This window comes from Panicum virgatum, chromosome 9K (genome assembly GCF_016808335.1).
Source record: "Panicum virgatum strain AP13 chromosome 9K, P.virgatum_v5, whole genome shotgun sequence".
NCBI classification, from domain to species: domain Eukaryota; kingdom Viridiplantae; phylum Streptophyta; class Magnoliopsida; order Poales; family Poaceae; genus Panicum; species Panicum virgatum.
Genome location: NC_053144.1, coordinates 48,383,851 through 48,401,590, shown reverse-complemented (window position 1 = coordinate 48,401,590; position 17,740 = coordinate 48,383,851). Strand labels below are relative to the sequence as shown.

At 43.9% G+C, this 17,740-nt stretch overlaps 1 protein-coding gene and 3 long non-coding RNA genes across 4 annotated transcripts; 1 reads left to right on the top strand and 3 right to left on the bottom strand.

Moving 5' to 3' along the window:
* Positions 1–533: 533 nt before the first annotated feature.
* On the bottom strand, positions 534–1,530 carry LOC120651858. The gene is made up of 3 exons (XR_005666341.1): positions 1,127–1,530; positions 918–998; positions 534–846 (listed from the first exon to the last, which is right to left on the bottom strand). It is a non-coding gene; the product is annotated as an uncharacterized LOC120651858 (long non-coding RNA).
* Positions 1,531–1,555: 25 nt separating this feature from the next.
* LOC120651856 (protein FAR1-RELATED SEQUENCE 5-like) lies at positions 1,556–3,639 on the bottom strand. Its single transcript, XM_039929496.1, has 2 exons — positions 3,283–3,639; positions 1,556–3,190 (listed from the first exon to the last, which is right to left on the bottom strand). Exons 1-2 carry the CDS (start codon positions 3,504–3,506, stop codon positions 1,927–1,929), a joined length of 1,488 nt encoding a protein of 495 aa, XP_039785430.1. The 5' UTR covers positions 3,507–3,639; the 3' UTR covers positions 1,556–1,926.
* A 41-nt stretch (positions 3,640–3,680) lies between these two features.
* Positions 3,681–9,801, top strand: LOC120651857. Its single transcript, XR_005666340.1, has 6 exons — positions 3,681–4,109; positions 5,543–5,608; positions 6,507–8,619; positions 8,707–8,751; positions 8,916–8,992; positions 9,543–9,801. It is a non-coding gene; the product is annotated as an uncharacterized LOC120651857 (long non-coding RNA).
* Positions 9,802–10,321: 520 nt separating this feature from the next.
* Positions 10,322–12,680, bottom strand: LOC120651855. Its single transcript, XR_005666339.1, has 4 exons — positions 11,519–12,680; positions 11,386–11,441; positions 10,942–11,280; positions 10,322–10,864 (listed from the first exon to the last, which is right to left on the bottom strand). It is a non-coding gene; the product is annotated as an uncharacterized LOC120651855 (long non-coding RNA).
* Positions 12,681–17,740: the final 5,060 nt, after the last annotated feature.

The following is a 17,740-nucleotide window of genomic DNA, read 5'->3' as shown; positions in this document are numbered from 1 at the left end:
GCACCACCTTTCTTGGATCTTCCTTCCTTCACCGGAGCCCCGCATGCATCACCTTAATTTCTTGGATTTTCCTTCTCCGGCCGGAGCTAGTGTAGTAGTTACTGTTGACCAGGTCCATACTCCATACTGTTAGAGAGAGAGATCTTTTTCTAAATAATAATAGAATACAATATCCCAACATTTACATAGAGTCATTTTACAATGTTTGGAAATACTTCTTAACGCCTCCCAACGCCTACGCAAAATAACTATTTTGATTGATTTAATTCATGGAAGGGTATTATGGTCATTTTACATTAAAAAAGCCCACCCCCACCCCCGGGCGGCCGCGCGGCCTGTGCTCTGCATGGACCTGGATCCTGTGCAGTTACTACTGCTACTGTAAGTTATGCAGTCCCTCCATCTGAACCATCGAAGAGGCCAACAATGGTTAAGATTGGACCTTTTCTTTTCTACCAGGTTTCATCCCCAACTTGTACTATTAGCCACCGGTACTTAGAAAAAAAAACAACAAGGAACATAGAAGATATAAATACAATGAAAATAAATACAATAATATTATCTGTATTTTACTGAAAATTGAGAATTTAATGCCCTTTAAATTTATATCACCAAAAGAGCATATGTTAAGCTGAGATCCTTTTACATGTACTAAGGTTCTCTATTGCTATTGATATACAAAAGCTTGCTTCACTAGTAGCAGACTTGCATTCACAAAAGAGGCAATACCATTTGCTTAACCCAAAAGAGCATATGGTAGTCTAGGAATATAATAAGGTTCACTTTGCCTAATTCATATACAAAAGACTTGCATCAACCATAGCAGCCCAGGCTCAAGGACACGGCCTGCAAAAAAAAACAATTATAGATGATGATTTTTCAAGACCATTTGACCTGCATAATTGACCTATACTTACACTGAAGCTTTTCTAAAACTGTCATCCATCTATCTCTTCCAAGAAGTGAGGATTGCTAACATCTTGAACAACATTTGAACTCTGAAAAGAGAGGGATACAGAGAGATAGAAACATAAAGAAAAAAATAGCATGGTCAAATCAAATATTGAAATGCTATTCTTATATAAACAGAGAAGTACAGGAAAGTTTACACAGTCTGCCAGCATACCATTAAAACTTCATTAAAACTATGAATTGATTCATATGCTTGTGATTGAGGTATAGGACTTCCACATTCTTCATGTCGCACATGCTTGCTCTTTTTTTTCTTGTTTGATTTCTTCTTCTTTTTCTTAGTAAGTTTGTCAATCCAACTCTTCTTTTGTTTTGATCCACCTTTTTGCTTTTCTTTCTTCTTTAGACCAACGACATGAGCATATTGGTCTGGCAAGCTGAATGTTTATTCAGCACCAGACTTTTCTGCATCAATGTTAGGAGTTCCTTTAATTTTTTCTTCCACCTGCTTACTCACGTTATGAAGTGCCTCTTCCACAAGCAAGTAGCTGTCTTCAAAATCAGCAGCTCTTGAAGCCAATGAAATGAACATTTTGCAAAGATTTTTATACCGTATTGCAGCATCCAAGTTAGGATTTTCCACTATATCCCTCCCATGCTTATCTTGGATAATCCCTGATCTTGCATCTCTGGTCCATCGTTTCAAAATGTATCTTTCAGGCAATATCTTAATGTTCACCAAATCTAGACCTTTCAGTGCATGCCTACATAATATACCAATTCTTTCAAAAAGTCGACAGCTACATGAAACCATTTGATCAGCCGCGTTGACTATAACTTTGCGCTCTTCTTCAACTGTTAATGTTCCTCTGAGAGCTCCAATTGCAATGACAAATTCATTAGTTCCATTTGAACCTACTGTGTAGGCTGCCAGGTGCTTTTCATATTCAGCCTGAAAGACTTTAAATATTGCAGGTGTATAAATCATACTTGCTTGCAGTAACATAGGTGCACTCAGCCTTTTAGTGCATTATTCAGACTCTCGCTTAGTTGTGTACTTCTCATTCCTATTGAAAAAACATTCAGCATATAGCACTCAGCCCACTTGTGTTTCAACATGTAAATGCTGTCTAGCCAAGTTGATTTACTAACTTTTAGTCTCATAGCATTAAATGCTTCTTCAAAATCTTCCTTTTGTTCATACTGATACATGCAGGAGCTGAAATCTAACAGGATGCTTGACTCTTCCTCGTCCTCAGACTCTTCATCTTGAGAATTCAAGTGTTTAACTGCATTTTGTGATATATGCCATGTACACAAACCATGCCATGCATTACTGAAGACCTCAGCCACTGCCTTTCCCATAGCAATATCTTGGTCAGTGAAAATTGTTTGAGGTTGCTTTTGATTATGTGTTGACAAAAAAACATTGAACATCCACTTGAAAGACTCAAATGTCTCATCATACATCAAAGCTGCACCAAAAACTATTGTCTCTCTAAACTGGTTGAAACCTACAAACATGCCAAATGATCTATATTCTTTGTTGGTTCCAAAAGTAGTGTCGAATGTAATGACATCACCAAAGTGAGCATAGTCCACAACCATCTTTGCATCAGCCCAAAATATATTTGCTATCTGTTCTTCACAATCCATTTGTATTGCATACTGAAATGAGGGATTCTTCACCACTTTATCTTGAAAATATTTTAGCAAACTTCCAGCCTCACCATACAACATCTCTCTTTGGCGTTTAGTACGCAGATAATTTTTATGATCACGATGGGTATATCCAAGGTTAGCTGATCCACCAACATACCGACCAAGAAACTCATGGGCTGCTTTAGGTGCAATACCCGAATCATCAGCCACTTCAATGTCAATAGCTTGATGCGTAGAAATGTTTCTCTGTGACGGCATCAGATGACTAGTTTGTGCAGTTTGAAGAATGTGGTTGTGCTCAACAAATAGACCATGCACTTTGTATATCTTATTTTTTCTTTCCAAAGTAATGCCCATGCGAACTAAGCAGCCTGTTCTTGTATGAGCTCGATTACGCTTAACAACACAAAACCTTTTATCTCCAGCACGAGAACCCTGATTTGAACAAACAGACCTACTTGATGTCACCAATCCATCAAGATTACTCGTGTTTATGTAAGACTTTCGAACATCAAAACCCATCCGACCACCATATGTCACCCATAACTCCCAGGCTTCATCCAAACTACTAAATGTCATACCAAGTCGTGGAATCCAAAAAGAAGTTGCAGCAACTCTGCAATCGTGGGTAATAGGTAATGCAATCAACCATTTTGCTCATTTACAGTAGTACTTCCTACACAGAAATTATTAATGTAGAGCACAAACCTTGTTGGCAATTCCTCAAGCAGCTGCTGTGCGTCATCCATAGAGCGACCAGCCTCAGATGCAAGCCATTGCACAGGGATGCGGGGTGGTTGCGCTTCCTTGAGCAGCTGCTGGGCATCATCTATGGAGCCACCAGCCTCAGCTGCAAGAGATTGGACAGGGGCGCGGAATGGCTGCTCAACTCCGGCAACAGATGAAGAAGCATGCGGGAGAGGAGGTTGCATGGCGCGCCGGCCGCTCGCACGGTCGCCTCCCTGCCCACGGCAAAGAATAAAATGGCGCCAATTGCTGGCGCTTTCCCTCCAGTCGCCCTTTTTTCCCTCCCAGAAGTCTGGTGCTTTCCCCGTCTGTAGCAACCCTTCGATTAGTTTGGGACGCTCCAGATTCTGCGACTGCTAAAGTTGCAGTCTCTATAGCAACCGCACCCGATCTGTGTCCGCTCTGCATCGCACGCCGCCGCCGCTCGCTGGCGCCCTCACCCTCTCGCACGCCGCCGTCCCCTCGCTCTTCCCTCGCACGCCGCCGCCGCCCTGCCATCTGCTACACCACCGTGGCCGCCGCCGCCGGCCTGCCCTATCCTACAGCACCGCCGCCGCCGCCCTGCCCTCGCCGTCGCCTGACGCGGCGGCCTCCCTGCCCTCGGCGTCGCCTGCCGCTGCGGACTCCCTGCCCGTGCCCTCGCAGCCGCCTTCTCCTCCGCTCTCACCGCCCTCCGTCGCTTACCGCAATCCTAGCTCCACCGTCGTCCCACCCCTACCCAGGCCTGCGCGGCTCCCCTCCCCCAGCCCAGCAGAGAGCATTTTCAGGTTGGAGCAGCGACAACGCAGGTGAGCAATCCTTGATTCACGTGTTCAAATTGATTCCCTGAAGATGTGCCGGACTTATGATTTGCTTAGGATCTGCTTGATGTTGCATAATTGGTACCGTGGTGCATAACTCATTTAAATCGCAGACTAGAATAGCAATGTACTATGGAATTGTTAATTCCATCTCGAAGCCAAGTATACCAGTCTTCTTTTCTATTTAAAAAAAGTGATATAGAGGATGACATGGATAATTGGACCAGTTGTACACTGATTTCATATCCAATCTTCATTTGATCCGCTTTTGTTCGATCCGTGACAGTATTCATAAGGCAGTGGTAAAAGAAATATAGAGTTGTAAGACTGTGAGTGTCACTATAGTGTGACAAGTTCATCTCTTTGCAGTCAGAGTTTGTAGTTGAAAAGATAACCAATAATGCTTTATGTATAAGTAGTACGGTGATTCCATTGTAACAAATACATAAGTTCATCTTGAATCTGGACACTCCCATTTGCTGAAAAATGGACACCTGCATTTTATTAAAGCATGGTGTAACAGTCCATTTCATTCCTGGTTTCATGGATGCCCAGGGGCGGGCTCAGGATTTGAGAGGTGGGTATTCAAAATTTCAAAAGATGTGAAAAAATATTTGACAACCCAAATTTTATAAATTACAACAATAATTTCAAAATAAAGATTGAATTTATCACTAGTCAGCTTACTTTGCGCTCAGGTTTGATTTCGCTCGGCCTGTGTTTCTGCTTGCTCGCCCACACCCCAAAGAATACGGACTGCGGAGCGGTAGAGCTGTGGAGGCCCTGCCGCCCCGACGAAGCGGCAGTGCCAGGCTCTGGACACACGCACCACGCCATGCACGCCTGAGCCCTGCACCCCTTCCTAGCTACGATGCTATCCTGGCCGCTGTCCGCGTCTCGTGGCCCGCCCGACTGCCAAGCCTGTGACGCCGTCCGTCCGCCCGGTCGTAGAGGCCCTACCGCCGTTCGTCCTCGCGGCTGATGAGCCTGCCTTCATATGTTCGCCTGGCCTCTTTGCGCCCTCGCCATCCGGATCGCCGATTCGAGGAGCTAGGGTCTTGCGGCTAGGGATTGGGAATCGAGGGATCGAGAGGGCACACGAGCGCTTGGCCTGTCAATCAAGCTGGCTCGTTGGCTACCTGACCGCTAATGGACCTGTGGGCCGTCAGGTGAGAAGGGGTGGGACATAAACTACTATGATTTTCCAGCACGAAGCAGAAACTTGAAGTTTGGAAGCATATTATTTTGTGTAATATTCCTATTTTTGCTCCATATACATATATAATACACTATATATAAATTTTTTTGCCACAAATAATGTGTATTCAGTTGAATACCCTTGGTATACCGTAGGCCCGCCCCTGTGGATGCCTGAACCATGGTGATCTGATCTCCTTTCTTTTTCCCATGCTACGTTACAGTCTGCTAATCTTGGTGGTGGCTGGTTATTCTGCAACCAAGACACAAGAAAGTGTCACAACGAAGAGGTTGGTCTCGCTAACTCAGAGCTACTTTGCTTGTCATCATATTTTAAAAGGAAAATGTAAATAGCCTTTTTCATGCACCAGATGATATTTATATATTTGAAATCTGTGCAATACTTAGTCCTGTAAAACTATTTTTCTGGTGAGATTGTATCCTATAAGATGGAGTGCTGTGTTCTTATGATTGCCTGTGACCTCATAGGGCACTGTGGTATTGTTTAGCTCAGATATGTTCTCAACAAAAAACCAGTGGCACCTTTTTAAAAATGGGTAGCTCAGTAGCAGTTTTTTTAATAGCTAAACTTCTATATTATCTCATTATCCGGTTAATGCACATTTCGATGCATGTAAACATTAATTCTTCTTTTAGTGCCATGCTTTTGGTGTCTTTTTGATTGTCCAATTTCCGTTGTACTACTAAATATTACATGTAACATTATTATAGTGTATTACCTGTAGCATGGGGAAGCATGTCTGTAGTGTTGGAATTGGCATTAAATCAATCTTGACTGCAGAAATGAATCTGTTTCAGTATTGGTTTAGCGCATTGTATTTCAGTTGGAGGCATTCCCTAATCATTCAAAAAATCCATTATCCATCACTGCAAACAACACAAGAGGCAATAACTTTTGGTTATCACAGAAACATAGAATAGCTTCTTTGTGATGCGGTTGACTGGATAAATTATCTGACGAACAATTAGTTTTTGTTTCTAGAATATACATGTGCGCGTGGGTCTTTGTCCATATACCTATTCTATGGCATGCTCTTCTATCCTATGGTAGAGTACTTTCTACAGTGGTGCCTTCTAAAGTATATGTTTGCATTAATGTTGAAACAGTAATAGTCCATATGCAACTTTTTGGTCGTGGTAGTAATGTCCATTATTTTTTTGATGCAGGAGGGAATGCTGGGTGCTGAGTACAATGTAATTGTTAGGAAGGTGTTTGATGATGAAGAAGGATACAAGTTTTATAACAACTATGCTAAGGGGAAAGGATTTAGTGAGGAAAGACTATTGTGAGTGGGACATTGGCCACAATGAGAGGACTCTTCGTCATTTTGTTTGCAGTTGTCAAGGTTTCCGTGAAGAGAAGGAGCTGAAGAGGGAGAATAAGAAGCGGAAGCCGCGGAATATTACTCGGTTTGGATGCCCTGCTAAGCTTGTGATTGCACGAGATCAGAACACTGGTCAGTGGCATGTGAAGGATTTCATCTGCGAACACAACCATCCGATGGTGGAACAAGATCTTGCTTGTCTTCTGCGGTCACATAGAAGAATCAGAGATGAGCAGAAAGCTGATATTGTGGCGATGCAGATATCTGGGATCCGCAAACACCAGATAATGGATATCATGGAAATGCTTTATGGTGGGTATGATAAGGTTGGATTTACAAGAAGGGACCTGTATAATTTCTATCATCGCAATAAGGTGGACACAGTTGCTGCTGGAGATGCTCAAACAGTCATCAGTTACCTGACAGAATGCAGACGTAGGGATCCTGATTTCTTCTTTGACTACAAGACTGATGAGAAGGGACACCTCAAGGGACTCCTCTGGTGTGATACCCAAAGCCGGCTTGATTTTTCAGCATTTGGGGATGTCGTAATTTTTGACAGCACGTACAAAACGAATCGGTAAAACATGCCCCTTGTTCCTTTTGTCGGGGTGAATCAACATGGCAGCACAGTTCTTTTTGCATGCGGAGTTACTTCCCGGGAGACGATTGAGGCATATGTGTGGATGCTTAAAACATTCACTGAGGCCATGGCTCAGAAGCATCCGGTTTCTGTGATCACTAATGGAGACCTTGCTATGCAGAGAGCAATCGAGCTGGTGTGGCCGAATTCATCGCATAGGCTATGCATATGGCATATTGAGCAGTGCATTGTGCGTAATCTTCACGATGATGGTGTCAAGGATGACTTGAGGCATTTCCTTTATGATTGTTGCTCCATAGAAGAGATTGAGAGAAAATGGCTCCAATTCATGGATAAGCATAAAGTTACGGATACAGAGTCGTGGGTGTATCAGATGTATGAGAGGAGGCAGGTCTGGTGTGCTGCGTATCATGTTGGAAAGTGCTATTTAGGATTGAGGAGCAACTAGCGGAGTGAGAGCCTAAACTCTAGGCTTCAGGTAAATCTCGATCGTAAAATGACACTGTTTGAGCTGGTAGAGCACTTTGACCACTGCCTTTCACGGCTGCGCGTTAATGAAGCGATTCTAGACCTTGTAGCAATGAGTTCTGTGCCATGCTTAGAACCAAATGCTTCAATTATTGAGAAAGAGGCTGCAAAATCGTTCACACCAAGTGTTTTTGCAACGGTGCAGTTCAGCATAAAAGCAGCCAAAAAGTGTTTTGCCATAGAAATTGAAGATGATGGCTATGAAACAATTAAGTATATTGTTGGCAGGGAGGACAAAGGAGACAGAGAATACTATGTGGAATGTGAGATATGTGTTGATGAAGGCAATCTGAAGGGAATTCGTTGTTCTTGTCTTAAGCTACAGTCTCTTGGAACTCCCTGCTCGCACATCTTCTTTGTATTGGGCGATCTTAAAGAACAGCGGATTCCAAAGTGCTGTGTTTTGAGAAGGTGGACAAGGGGGGCCAAGAGTGCATTTCCTCCAATAAGGAAGAGCAGCATGTATGACTACACGGATAGCGTACAGAAATACCGTGAGCTATGCAATATCGGTCACAGTGCATCCTTCGTAGCTTCTCGTTCACCTGAAGCATATGAGCGGCTCAAGCACGTTCTCGAAGAGGAAGCTACTATGATGCTACCAAATGGAGGGGAGAATGCAGGCAAGAGGTACGGTCCTGTGCTGCTGCAAGCCGTCGATGTTGATTCTACAGAGTCCAGAGATGTCATGGATCCCATGTATGTTCCTGGCAGAGGGGCCCCGAAGAAAAAGTTGAAGTCAAATAAGAATAAATCTAAGAGGAAATGTACCCTGTGCAAGGGTGAGGATCACGATCGGCGAAGATGCTCCATGAGAGAAGAGGTAGTTAATAGTAAAGTTCATCTTTCCTAAATACTGTCTCTCTCTGAGGATTATCTAGCTATGGCTAATGTTACTCTTGATATGTAGGAAACAAAACTCCCTGAAGATGTGCCGGATTTATGATTTGACAAGGTACCATGTTGTATAACTCTTTTGAATTGATTGTTGTGTTGTTAACTTGGAAGCTCTGATTATACTGTGGTGACAATTTATTCTCAAAAACAAAATCTGTTGTTATTTCTACCTTAGTAAAAACCTTAGTAAAGGTATATATTATCCAAATTTCTGTTTTGTAGGCTGCAAGGATGATAATAAGCTAAGAGAAGAGAGCAGAAATACCACCCAGGAGTGGGATAAATTACAACAAGAAATGGTATGTCTTGAACTTCATGAATATATATATGTCTGAAAAATACTATAGCTGAAAAGAAAGGGCACAGAGGTTCTGTACAATTTTTTTTACTACACAAGTGACAAGCTATCTGACCAGCAGGTGCACGTGACCTGGATAGAAATAAAGTTGTGTTGGCAATCTTAAGCACATGCTCTCATGCTCCTCTACAAAGATAGTAGTATAGTTGAATATTATTATTTTTGTCTTGGATGCTAATGGGTTCCGTCAGATCATTTGATCAATATACAGACAGTTGCTAGCTTCTCAATATGTCTTTATATCCGCATGGTTGATGGATTGTCACCTGAGATCTTTACCTCTATCTGAAAATTAGCCATGTAATTTTTTTCTGAGCTTACATCTGAGTCATTCTTTTAAAATCTGTGATGGTCAGTTCAGATTATTCAGATTTAGTTATTGCCACTTAACCTTGATTTAAAATCTGTGATAACTGGAATTCCATCTCATATGCGCTTGCTTTAATCCCGTTCCTGACTGATTTCGTTCTTTCTCTTTTTTGCCCTTTCAGCAGGATAAGTTCGGCAGGCAATCAAATGGAGGCGCTTGGGATTTGTTCAAACGGCAAATGTGGTGGCACTGCACGCTGGGAATTTGTTTCGTGACTAAAATAATGGCGGATTAGTTTGTGTAGATGCCTGCTTTCCCTTGCTGTTTTTTTTGCTGAGTTGTGTAGTATGAACCATGTAATCCGAATAGTTGGGAACTTGTTTCGTGACTAAAATAGTTGGAGTTAATGCGAATTACTTGATGTTAATCATTAGCACTAATTTGTGTTCTCGTTGCTCCAAATGGTTTTCTGAGCACAAAGTTTTCTGAATGGGTGGTGGTTGTTAGTGCAATAATGTCTGAAGTACCAAGACGTGTGTTTCTGAATGACCACGATGAGGCAGAAACACGACGCTCATGCGAGAGTTTCTGAATGGTCAATCAGGATGAGTACAGGTCAACATGCAAGATTGCGCTGAAACTGTAAAAGCAGTTACATTGGTTAAAAGAATCACAGTGAACAATTGTTTTGAATCACTCTGATGGTCGATACGGTATGGATATCTGATCTGATTTGAATCTATTGCTTTTCTAATGATCAATGCACAACAATGGAATGCCGATCAAGTTCTGCAGCACTCAAGTTTCAACCTAAATTTGAATTGATCGAAAGTGAATTAAAACCACACGGCATCATCAAACAAGTAGCAAGTAGAGCAGCTTGCGCCAGACTTCAAGATGCCAAAATTCAGTAGGCAAATCAGTTAACCGCTGGACAGACATGCATCATAAAATTGATCAAGATTCAAACGGGCACTTTTGATGCCATTATTGCACCTAAATGACAAACCATGTAATCCTCACATGTTCATCTACAAGCACACTGATATAAAGAGGTCCACGATCCCATGATAAAAAGAGGTGAACATATATAAGAGGCAAAAAGCGGACTGGACAATACTGGAGTTTCTATCTCTGAATAAATGACGACTAGCAAACTGAACATCTATAACTGTTTTATAAATATTAAAACTTGGACATCGCACACGACGCTGCTATTGCATCTTCCGGTCTTCCCACCAATAGAGCTGTTCAGTATGAATAATCATGAAAGATTGCAAGGTTCACGACTCCATGATAAATAAGAACTGAACATCTATAAAAGACAAATAGCAGACTGAACAATACTGGACTGTGTCTTTGAATAAATGACAACTAGCAGGCTGAATAAACTTGGACATGGCACACAACCCTGCTATTGCATCTTCCCACATGTTGAGTTATTGGATAAGCTGGCATCAAGGGCGAGGGCGTCCATCCACCTCAGAAATGATCATGAGAACCCTGCAGAAGTTGCAAAGTATGAGTGAAATTACGAAATAATGACAACTACAGGAAACGTGTAGTCTTGGTCTGCTTACTAATCAGCGCGTTGTTTCTTCATCACAGGAGACATCCTGTCGTCTTGTTGACGCACATCCTCATCGCGGTCCAATGGGCAGTCACACTCATCGCGGTCCAATGGGTAGTCATCCTCATCAGACTGCCATTCAAGGTCTTCGTCATCGGACCGCCACGCATAGCCATCCTCATAATGAAGTCCAGCTGCATTCACTATGTAGAGATGACAAATTTTTGTACTTTCTTGAGCATGCGCATCTAGCATTTTGGCTACATCTTCTTGTTCATTAATTTCTACCAATGCAGTTGATGGTCGACTCCCAGGAGCAGGTTTGAGGTAGTACAACAGTGCGTCTCCTCTGTACCCAAAATATTTTGTCAAATGTGAGAACCAGAAATACTCAATGGTGCGTGGCTCATTAACTGTAATCTCGGCCAATAATTCTCAAGGGTCATAGTACTACCGTAGATCCGGATAAATTTCTTTCACTAAGTGAAGCTTAAACCTCATTATGACATTCTGCATGTATAGATTAGAAGAATAAGAATCATTTCAGCACATCGATTTACCAAAAAATATAGTATATTTTCACATACCGGGCCAAAATCAGGTCTTGATGACTTAGCTGAAGCTATCAAAACAAAACAAGTACTTCTCTATTTCAGAATAGATGTATTCCCATGCCTTTATCAGAAACCTTCCTCTCCGTAACAAGTTAACTACATAGGTTCACACTTTTCACAAGTTCAACATAATATCTCAGTAACAAGCTGAGTAGAATGGTTAACAGGTGAAAAAAACAAAAAAAGTCTGCACGGTCAGGCGGAGTAGTAGCAGTAGAACTGAATTTCCTGAAATAATGAGGCAATAAAATAATGCAATGGATTGAACCGCAATATCTGATGTCATGAACCAAATATTAGTATGTTTGAATTGTCTCCTTGGTTAGGTCCACTCCATTATGCAATATCTACAATGATAGACCCTTGGTTTAATTCTTTAATGCTCTAAATCAGTTCTTTCAGATAGCATTTTTCTAAACCAAATGTTTAGAACAAACTACAAAATATGCTGCTGGGATCATGATGTTATCATTCCATAAAACAATATCATGCTCACCAGAGCAGAAAGGTTCCCCTTTCTGTGTTCCACTCAATATCATGCACCTAAAAAAAGGATCAGGACAGTGGGCACAGACAATTGAGATGTTATCATGATCTGAACATAATCCTTCCACAGAGGTGAGATAATATCATCAGTGAAGAATCTTCTACGAGTACATTCCAGTACAAATCATCGTGCCAAATTGCCAAATCGGCGTCTGGTGAATAAATTGGTAGCAGGAATGTAGGGCAAACTCACCGGAATTGGACGAGAAGTAGACGCGCTTCCTGCCTCTGGGGACGACCGCGGCAGCTCGGCGACGACGGCCGAGTCAGGACGGGCGGGAAGGGCAGGATCGCGACGGCGGCGACGGGCGAGGGGAGGGGGCAGGCCACACGGGCGGCGACGGGTGCCGCAGATCAAATCGCCTGTTGGGCATCGGAGACTGGGGATGAGAATTGAATCGGCGGCGACGGCGAGGGGAGGTTGCTGCCGGTGCCAACGAGCGCGCGCGTGGACGGACCGCCGACGTCGATGAACGCGAACGAGAGCGCCGAGAGAACAGGGAAGCGGAGGCGATCGTGGTCGGCGGCGGCGGCGGTCGGGTGGACGGATGGATCAGGGATCAGGAACCCTAACAATGATTATCCTTTTATTTTTCTTTATCTGTAAACAAATAATGATCGTACTACAATATAATTATGAGTTTACTCTTTTACCCTCCGTTAAAAAAATAACTACAAAAATGCAATTGCCATGAAATTTCTAATCCTCTAAACTTTGAGTCATTGGAGGCGTTACGACACCTATGGACCCACCGACCATAGAAACAAACCAATGCCTCCCGACACCTCCTCATTGACGCCTCCCAACGCCCCCTCAGTTTGGGCCCACAAATTATATATACATGAAATACCCATGAAATACCTCCCAACACCTCTCCAAGCATTATAAAAAAATTCTTTTTAAATAATTGAAGAAAATCTAGTCCATTCTCCTCAGGGACATTATCAGAAAATAATCCTGATGGTTTAATGAAAACTGACATGATCTTTAATTCGTGCACCCAAATCACGACACCACCTTATCATTCGTGGGAAGTGAAGAAGTGTAGTGTGGTGCGGCACGCCAGGATCAATTGCTCTTGATCATTCAGACTTTGCTGCAACACAGAATCAGATTGGTAAAAAGATTTTGATTGGAATTTGTTAAAAATAACATGATTGCTCAACCAAAAGCTGACGTACGCCCCGTCAACAAGCTTAAATTTTGTTATCTGTGCCGCCCTGTTTGATCCACTAGTTGATAATAAAATCAATGTGTACGGACACCATATAAACTTAGTGTAATGATAATAAAAAAGAGGTGATTAATAGTTTCCATTGAACACATCGGGCTAGCTTAATGGTTTAATTTGCCGGTTGTCGGTACCTCTGGACTAGGGTACCCCTCTTGCTGTGCCAAGACTCGTAGTTATCCATAACTACGCCCAAAGGAGCTGAGTAACCGGACCCCTGGGGTCCGACTCCATCTCATTGGATCAACGGTCTCGGACCCGCATCCCGCTCGGGGTCGGGTACGGTGTCACCACGTGTCCCGGAGAAGGAAGCACTCAGACAAAACAGCTGGGGGGCCCTGGACCTCCCACGGGGTCCCGGACCCCCATATACTATCCGAACCCCTCGGCAGGGAGGGAACAGACCCCGCCTGGGGGGTCCGGAGCCGCCACGTGTCCGCAGACGCAGATACGCGCGCGGCTGCCAAGCTTCCTCGGGAAGACTTGGCCACCTACCGCATTCAATGCGGGAGACGTTAAGAGCGCTCTGCCACAGCAGAGCGCGAGGAGACTTTCGCCAGGCTGTACTGTTGACCGCGCGTTACCAAGGTACAGTGTACAGCCGCTGGCGCCACTCATGCCGCGCACGTCAGTCCGCTACACCAGTTAGACACGACAACTCGGCGACAGAGTATCATAACGCCTCGGTAGACCCAACAGTCTACGCCGCAACCTACACTGCCTCAACGGGCGCCTCGCCGATGAGACAGGAGAAGACCCCCTTCGGCCAGAGAGTCTACAGGGCGATGAAGTGTATCCGGCAAGAGATTCTCCATCACTGTAGCACCACTACTGTCTAGTAAAATATACATTCTTGTTGGGCCCACCTGTCGGGGTCCGACGCTGTGTACGCGTCCTCCTTACTCTATAAAAGGGAGACGCCCGTTAGAGTAAGGCTCAAGTCGAAAGAGGGACTTGGGGCAGATGATATACTCATTCATTCCTAGTGCAATACACCACACAGTGGACGTAGGGTATTACGCTCCGGCGGCCCGAACCACACTAAATCCGTGTGTTCTTGCGTTCTTGCCCCGAAGCTAGATCGGCCTAATATCTTAGCACTTCCCCAAGTACTCCCCCTCGGGGAATAGGCGGGTGCGTTCCGCCACCCGGCTGTGGGTACCCCCAAAAGCCCACGACACCGGTCATTTCTCAACCCACGGCAAACAACACCGGAAGTCCCACGCGAAAGCGGACACAGATGGTACAAGTACGACGAATACTTAAAAATACCACAACGCGACATAATAGGAATAAACATAACTTTTACAAACGAGTTCAAATACATACATAATTTATAAGTTTTACAACGAACAACTAGAATTGACATCGAGAAATGACTACACTACGATACTACCAGAAACTCTGCCTAGACACACTGGTCAGACCGGTTCACATAACCGGTCAGACCGGCCTGCATGGATCCAGCCCAAGTCCACCGGTCAGACCGGTTCACTGACCGGTCAGACCGGTCCACCCAAAAATTGAGGGCTGCAACTCTGCCTTCGAGTGTGCAACCCGACAACTCCCTAATCTAAGGGTCTCGATTCACCACTTCCCACCCCTCTGCATCACGGCGAATAAATTTGACACAGCAGGGGCAGAAATCCACGTCTGGGTGCCCTGAAATAAAAATGTGGTGGCAACAAACCATGAGAAACTAATACTCAGCAAGACTTACCCGACTAGTGGGTATAACTTAGCCCACATATCTAGACATGCAATGCATTTGGCTGGTGGTTATTTTGCAGAAAAAGGCGACTAAAGTAAGTACTTATTTTCAATATTTTAGCCCCAGATTCTATATAAATTTAACCATACTCTAACATTTGCATATACTATCTATAACAATCATTGTGGAGCAACAAATAATAATTCAATGTACTCATAATCATAAATATCATTATCAATCCAACATAAAAACTACGATGTGACTCGAAGATCAAGGTGCTCATAACCGAGAGCGACTGGCGGCAAATTGATCCGATTTAACCTTGCAAGGTGGACCTAACCAACACGGCACGTGTATGCCCCGTCGGAACACACGCACCAACCATTCCCCTCCCCGCCTCGAACTACAGGAACCAGCCCAACGACATATGGTCAGCCGAGCTCAACGTGAGACCACCAAAAGTAAACATATGCATCCACATTTCATCGCGATTACTCAACCACCCCAGGAGTTGGGTGCAGGTTCCTGTACTTTTGAAACAAGGCAGTACTCGGCTTACCGGTTTCGACTACCTTCTACTCCCGGCATGCGGCTAGTACAATTCAAACATGATCAGCAGGGCCAACAATGGTACGGTCCTTAACCGACTCAGACGAGACTAAGACACTCAGGAAACCTGTCCTACTGTCATACCTATACATCATCATCAATTCCCGTCCGGTCTCAAATTTCCATACATTCTATACATTTCAACAACTCATGTATTGGAATATAAATACATCTCATATCTCATGAGTAACCAGAAATTACTCGATTTCTAAACATCCTATATCTCGCGAGTGACAAGAAGTCACTCGACTTCTACCGAGAACTATTAAGCATAGCATTACTATCGTCCTATACTAGTATAAACTCAAGAAAACCTAGGGATCATGCAACTAGGGTTTCAACCAATTCCTAAATGTAATGCACATGTAATAGATACATATATAGGTGCCATAATTTAAATTATTAGGTTATGCACCGAGGCTTGCCTTGCGACTGCTGCTCAGTACTGGGTCAACTGGGCTTTGGGCCTGGTTCTCACGCCGCTCTTCCTGCTGCGGGGCTTGCCCTTGCGGCTCCTGTGGCTCCGCAACCACCTACTCCATTGCGGCTGCTACACGTATGCATATGATATGAGTTAATGCAAGTATGATTTTATAATTACAAATAACCATTGAACGAGCACAACTACTAAGGATCTACCCCAATTGCTCTTATTCACCCAAAAATATCAAAAAATCCGGAGTATCCGGACACCTGCTCGGAGTATCCGGACTCCCACGTCCGGAGTTTCCGGGCCTATACCCGAAGTTTCCCCCGGAGTGTTCCAAATCCGGAGTATCCGGGCTTGTACCCGGAGTCTCCGGGCAGACCTAACAAAAGGGCAAAAATAGCATGCATGTCACGGGGTGCAGCGGCGCCCATGACATTCCCAGCGCGCCGGCAATGAAAAAGTGTGGGAAAAAGGCCGATGAAGGTCGAGAAGGATGCGGTGAAGCTTACCCCGTGCTCGGTTCATGCGGAGGGAGGCCAGACAATGGGCTCGACGCGTGAGGAGGAGCTTCAAGCGGTCAACAATGGAGGACGTCCGTGGGAAGCCGATTCCGGCCAAGGAATGGATCAAACGGGCTTGGAGAAAGGTGGAGAACGAGGAGAGGAAGATGCTCGTGGAAGGAAACGATGATCCGGCGGCCGAAGGTGGAGATCGATGGATGGGCAGTGGGGGAACGAGCCCAGCTCGGGGAGGAAGAAGAAAGAAAGGAGAGAGAGCTGAGTGAGAGTGGAAAGGCTAAGACTTGGATTTAAAGACACCTCAACCGTTTTGCCTGGAGTTTCCGGGCCTACGGCCGGAGTATCCGGTCAGGGTGTTACAAAGCCCATCCAAACTTGTGAATTACTAGCTCTTTCAGAAACCAGGGCTAAAGTTTTACTCTTAAGGTATTTGTTACAAAGAAACTCTTGCATTGTACCATCCTCATTAGATAATTTAAAAAACCACTTCTTGAGTAATTATTAATGTTATATGGGTAAATTTTGGATTCCTAAACCTCTTTGATGTTTTGGGTGGCATTCTATTTCAACCCAAACAAACCGGTCTCGAACTACTACGTCAAATTCTCTCTAACTAGTTTAGTGGCTCCGCTCTTGATGTGGGGTCCATATGTAGTTCAAGCTACACTACTTTGCATAGAGTAGCTGCCAGTTATACTGAGTCATCTCCAACAAGTTTCGGTCAATTTTGATAAAATTTTATAGTGTGAACGCGAGGTTTTATTTTTAGGATCCGGCTCTTGACGTGAGGCCCACGTGTAGTTCTAGTGACACTGCTTTGCACAGAGCTGCCAGTCATACTGAGTCATCTCTAACAAATTTTGATCAATTTCGATAAAAATTTATAGTGTGAACGGCTGAACGCGAGGTTTTATTTTTAGGGTCAGACTCTTTACATGGGGCCCACATACAGGTCTATCCACACTGCTTTGCACAGAGTAGCTGCTAGTCATATTGAGTCATCTTCAATAAATTTCAGTCAATTTTAAAATTTTTATGGTGTGAATGTGTGGTTTTTTATTTTAGGTTTTTATTTCTATTTCAATCTACCCTAACCCGTCCCAACCCGCATTTACATAGAATCCGCTCCACCCCGCCCCATTACTAAAT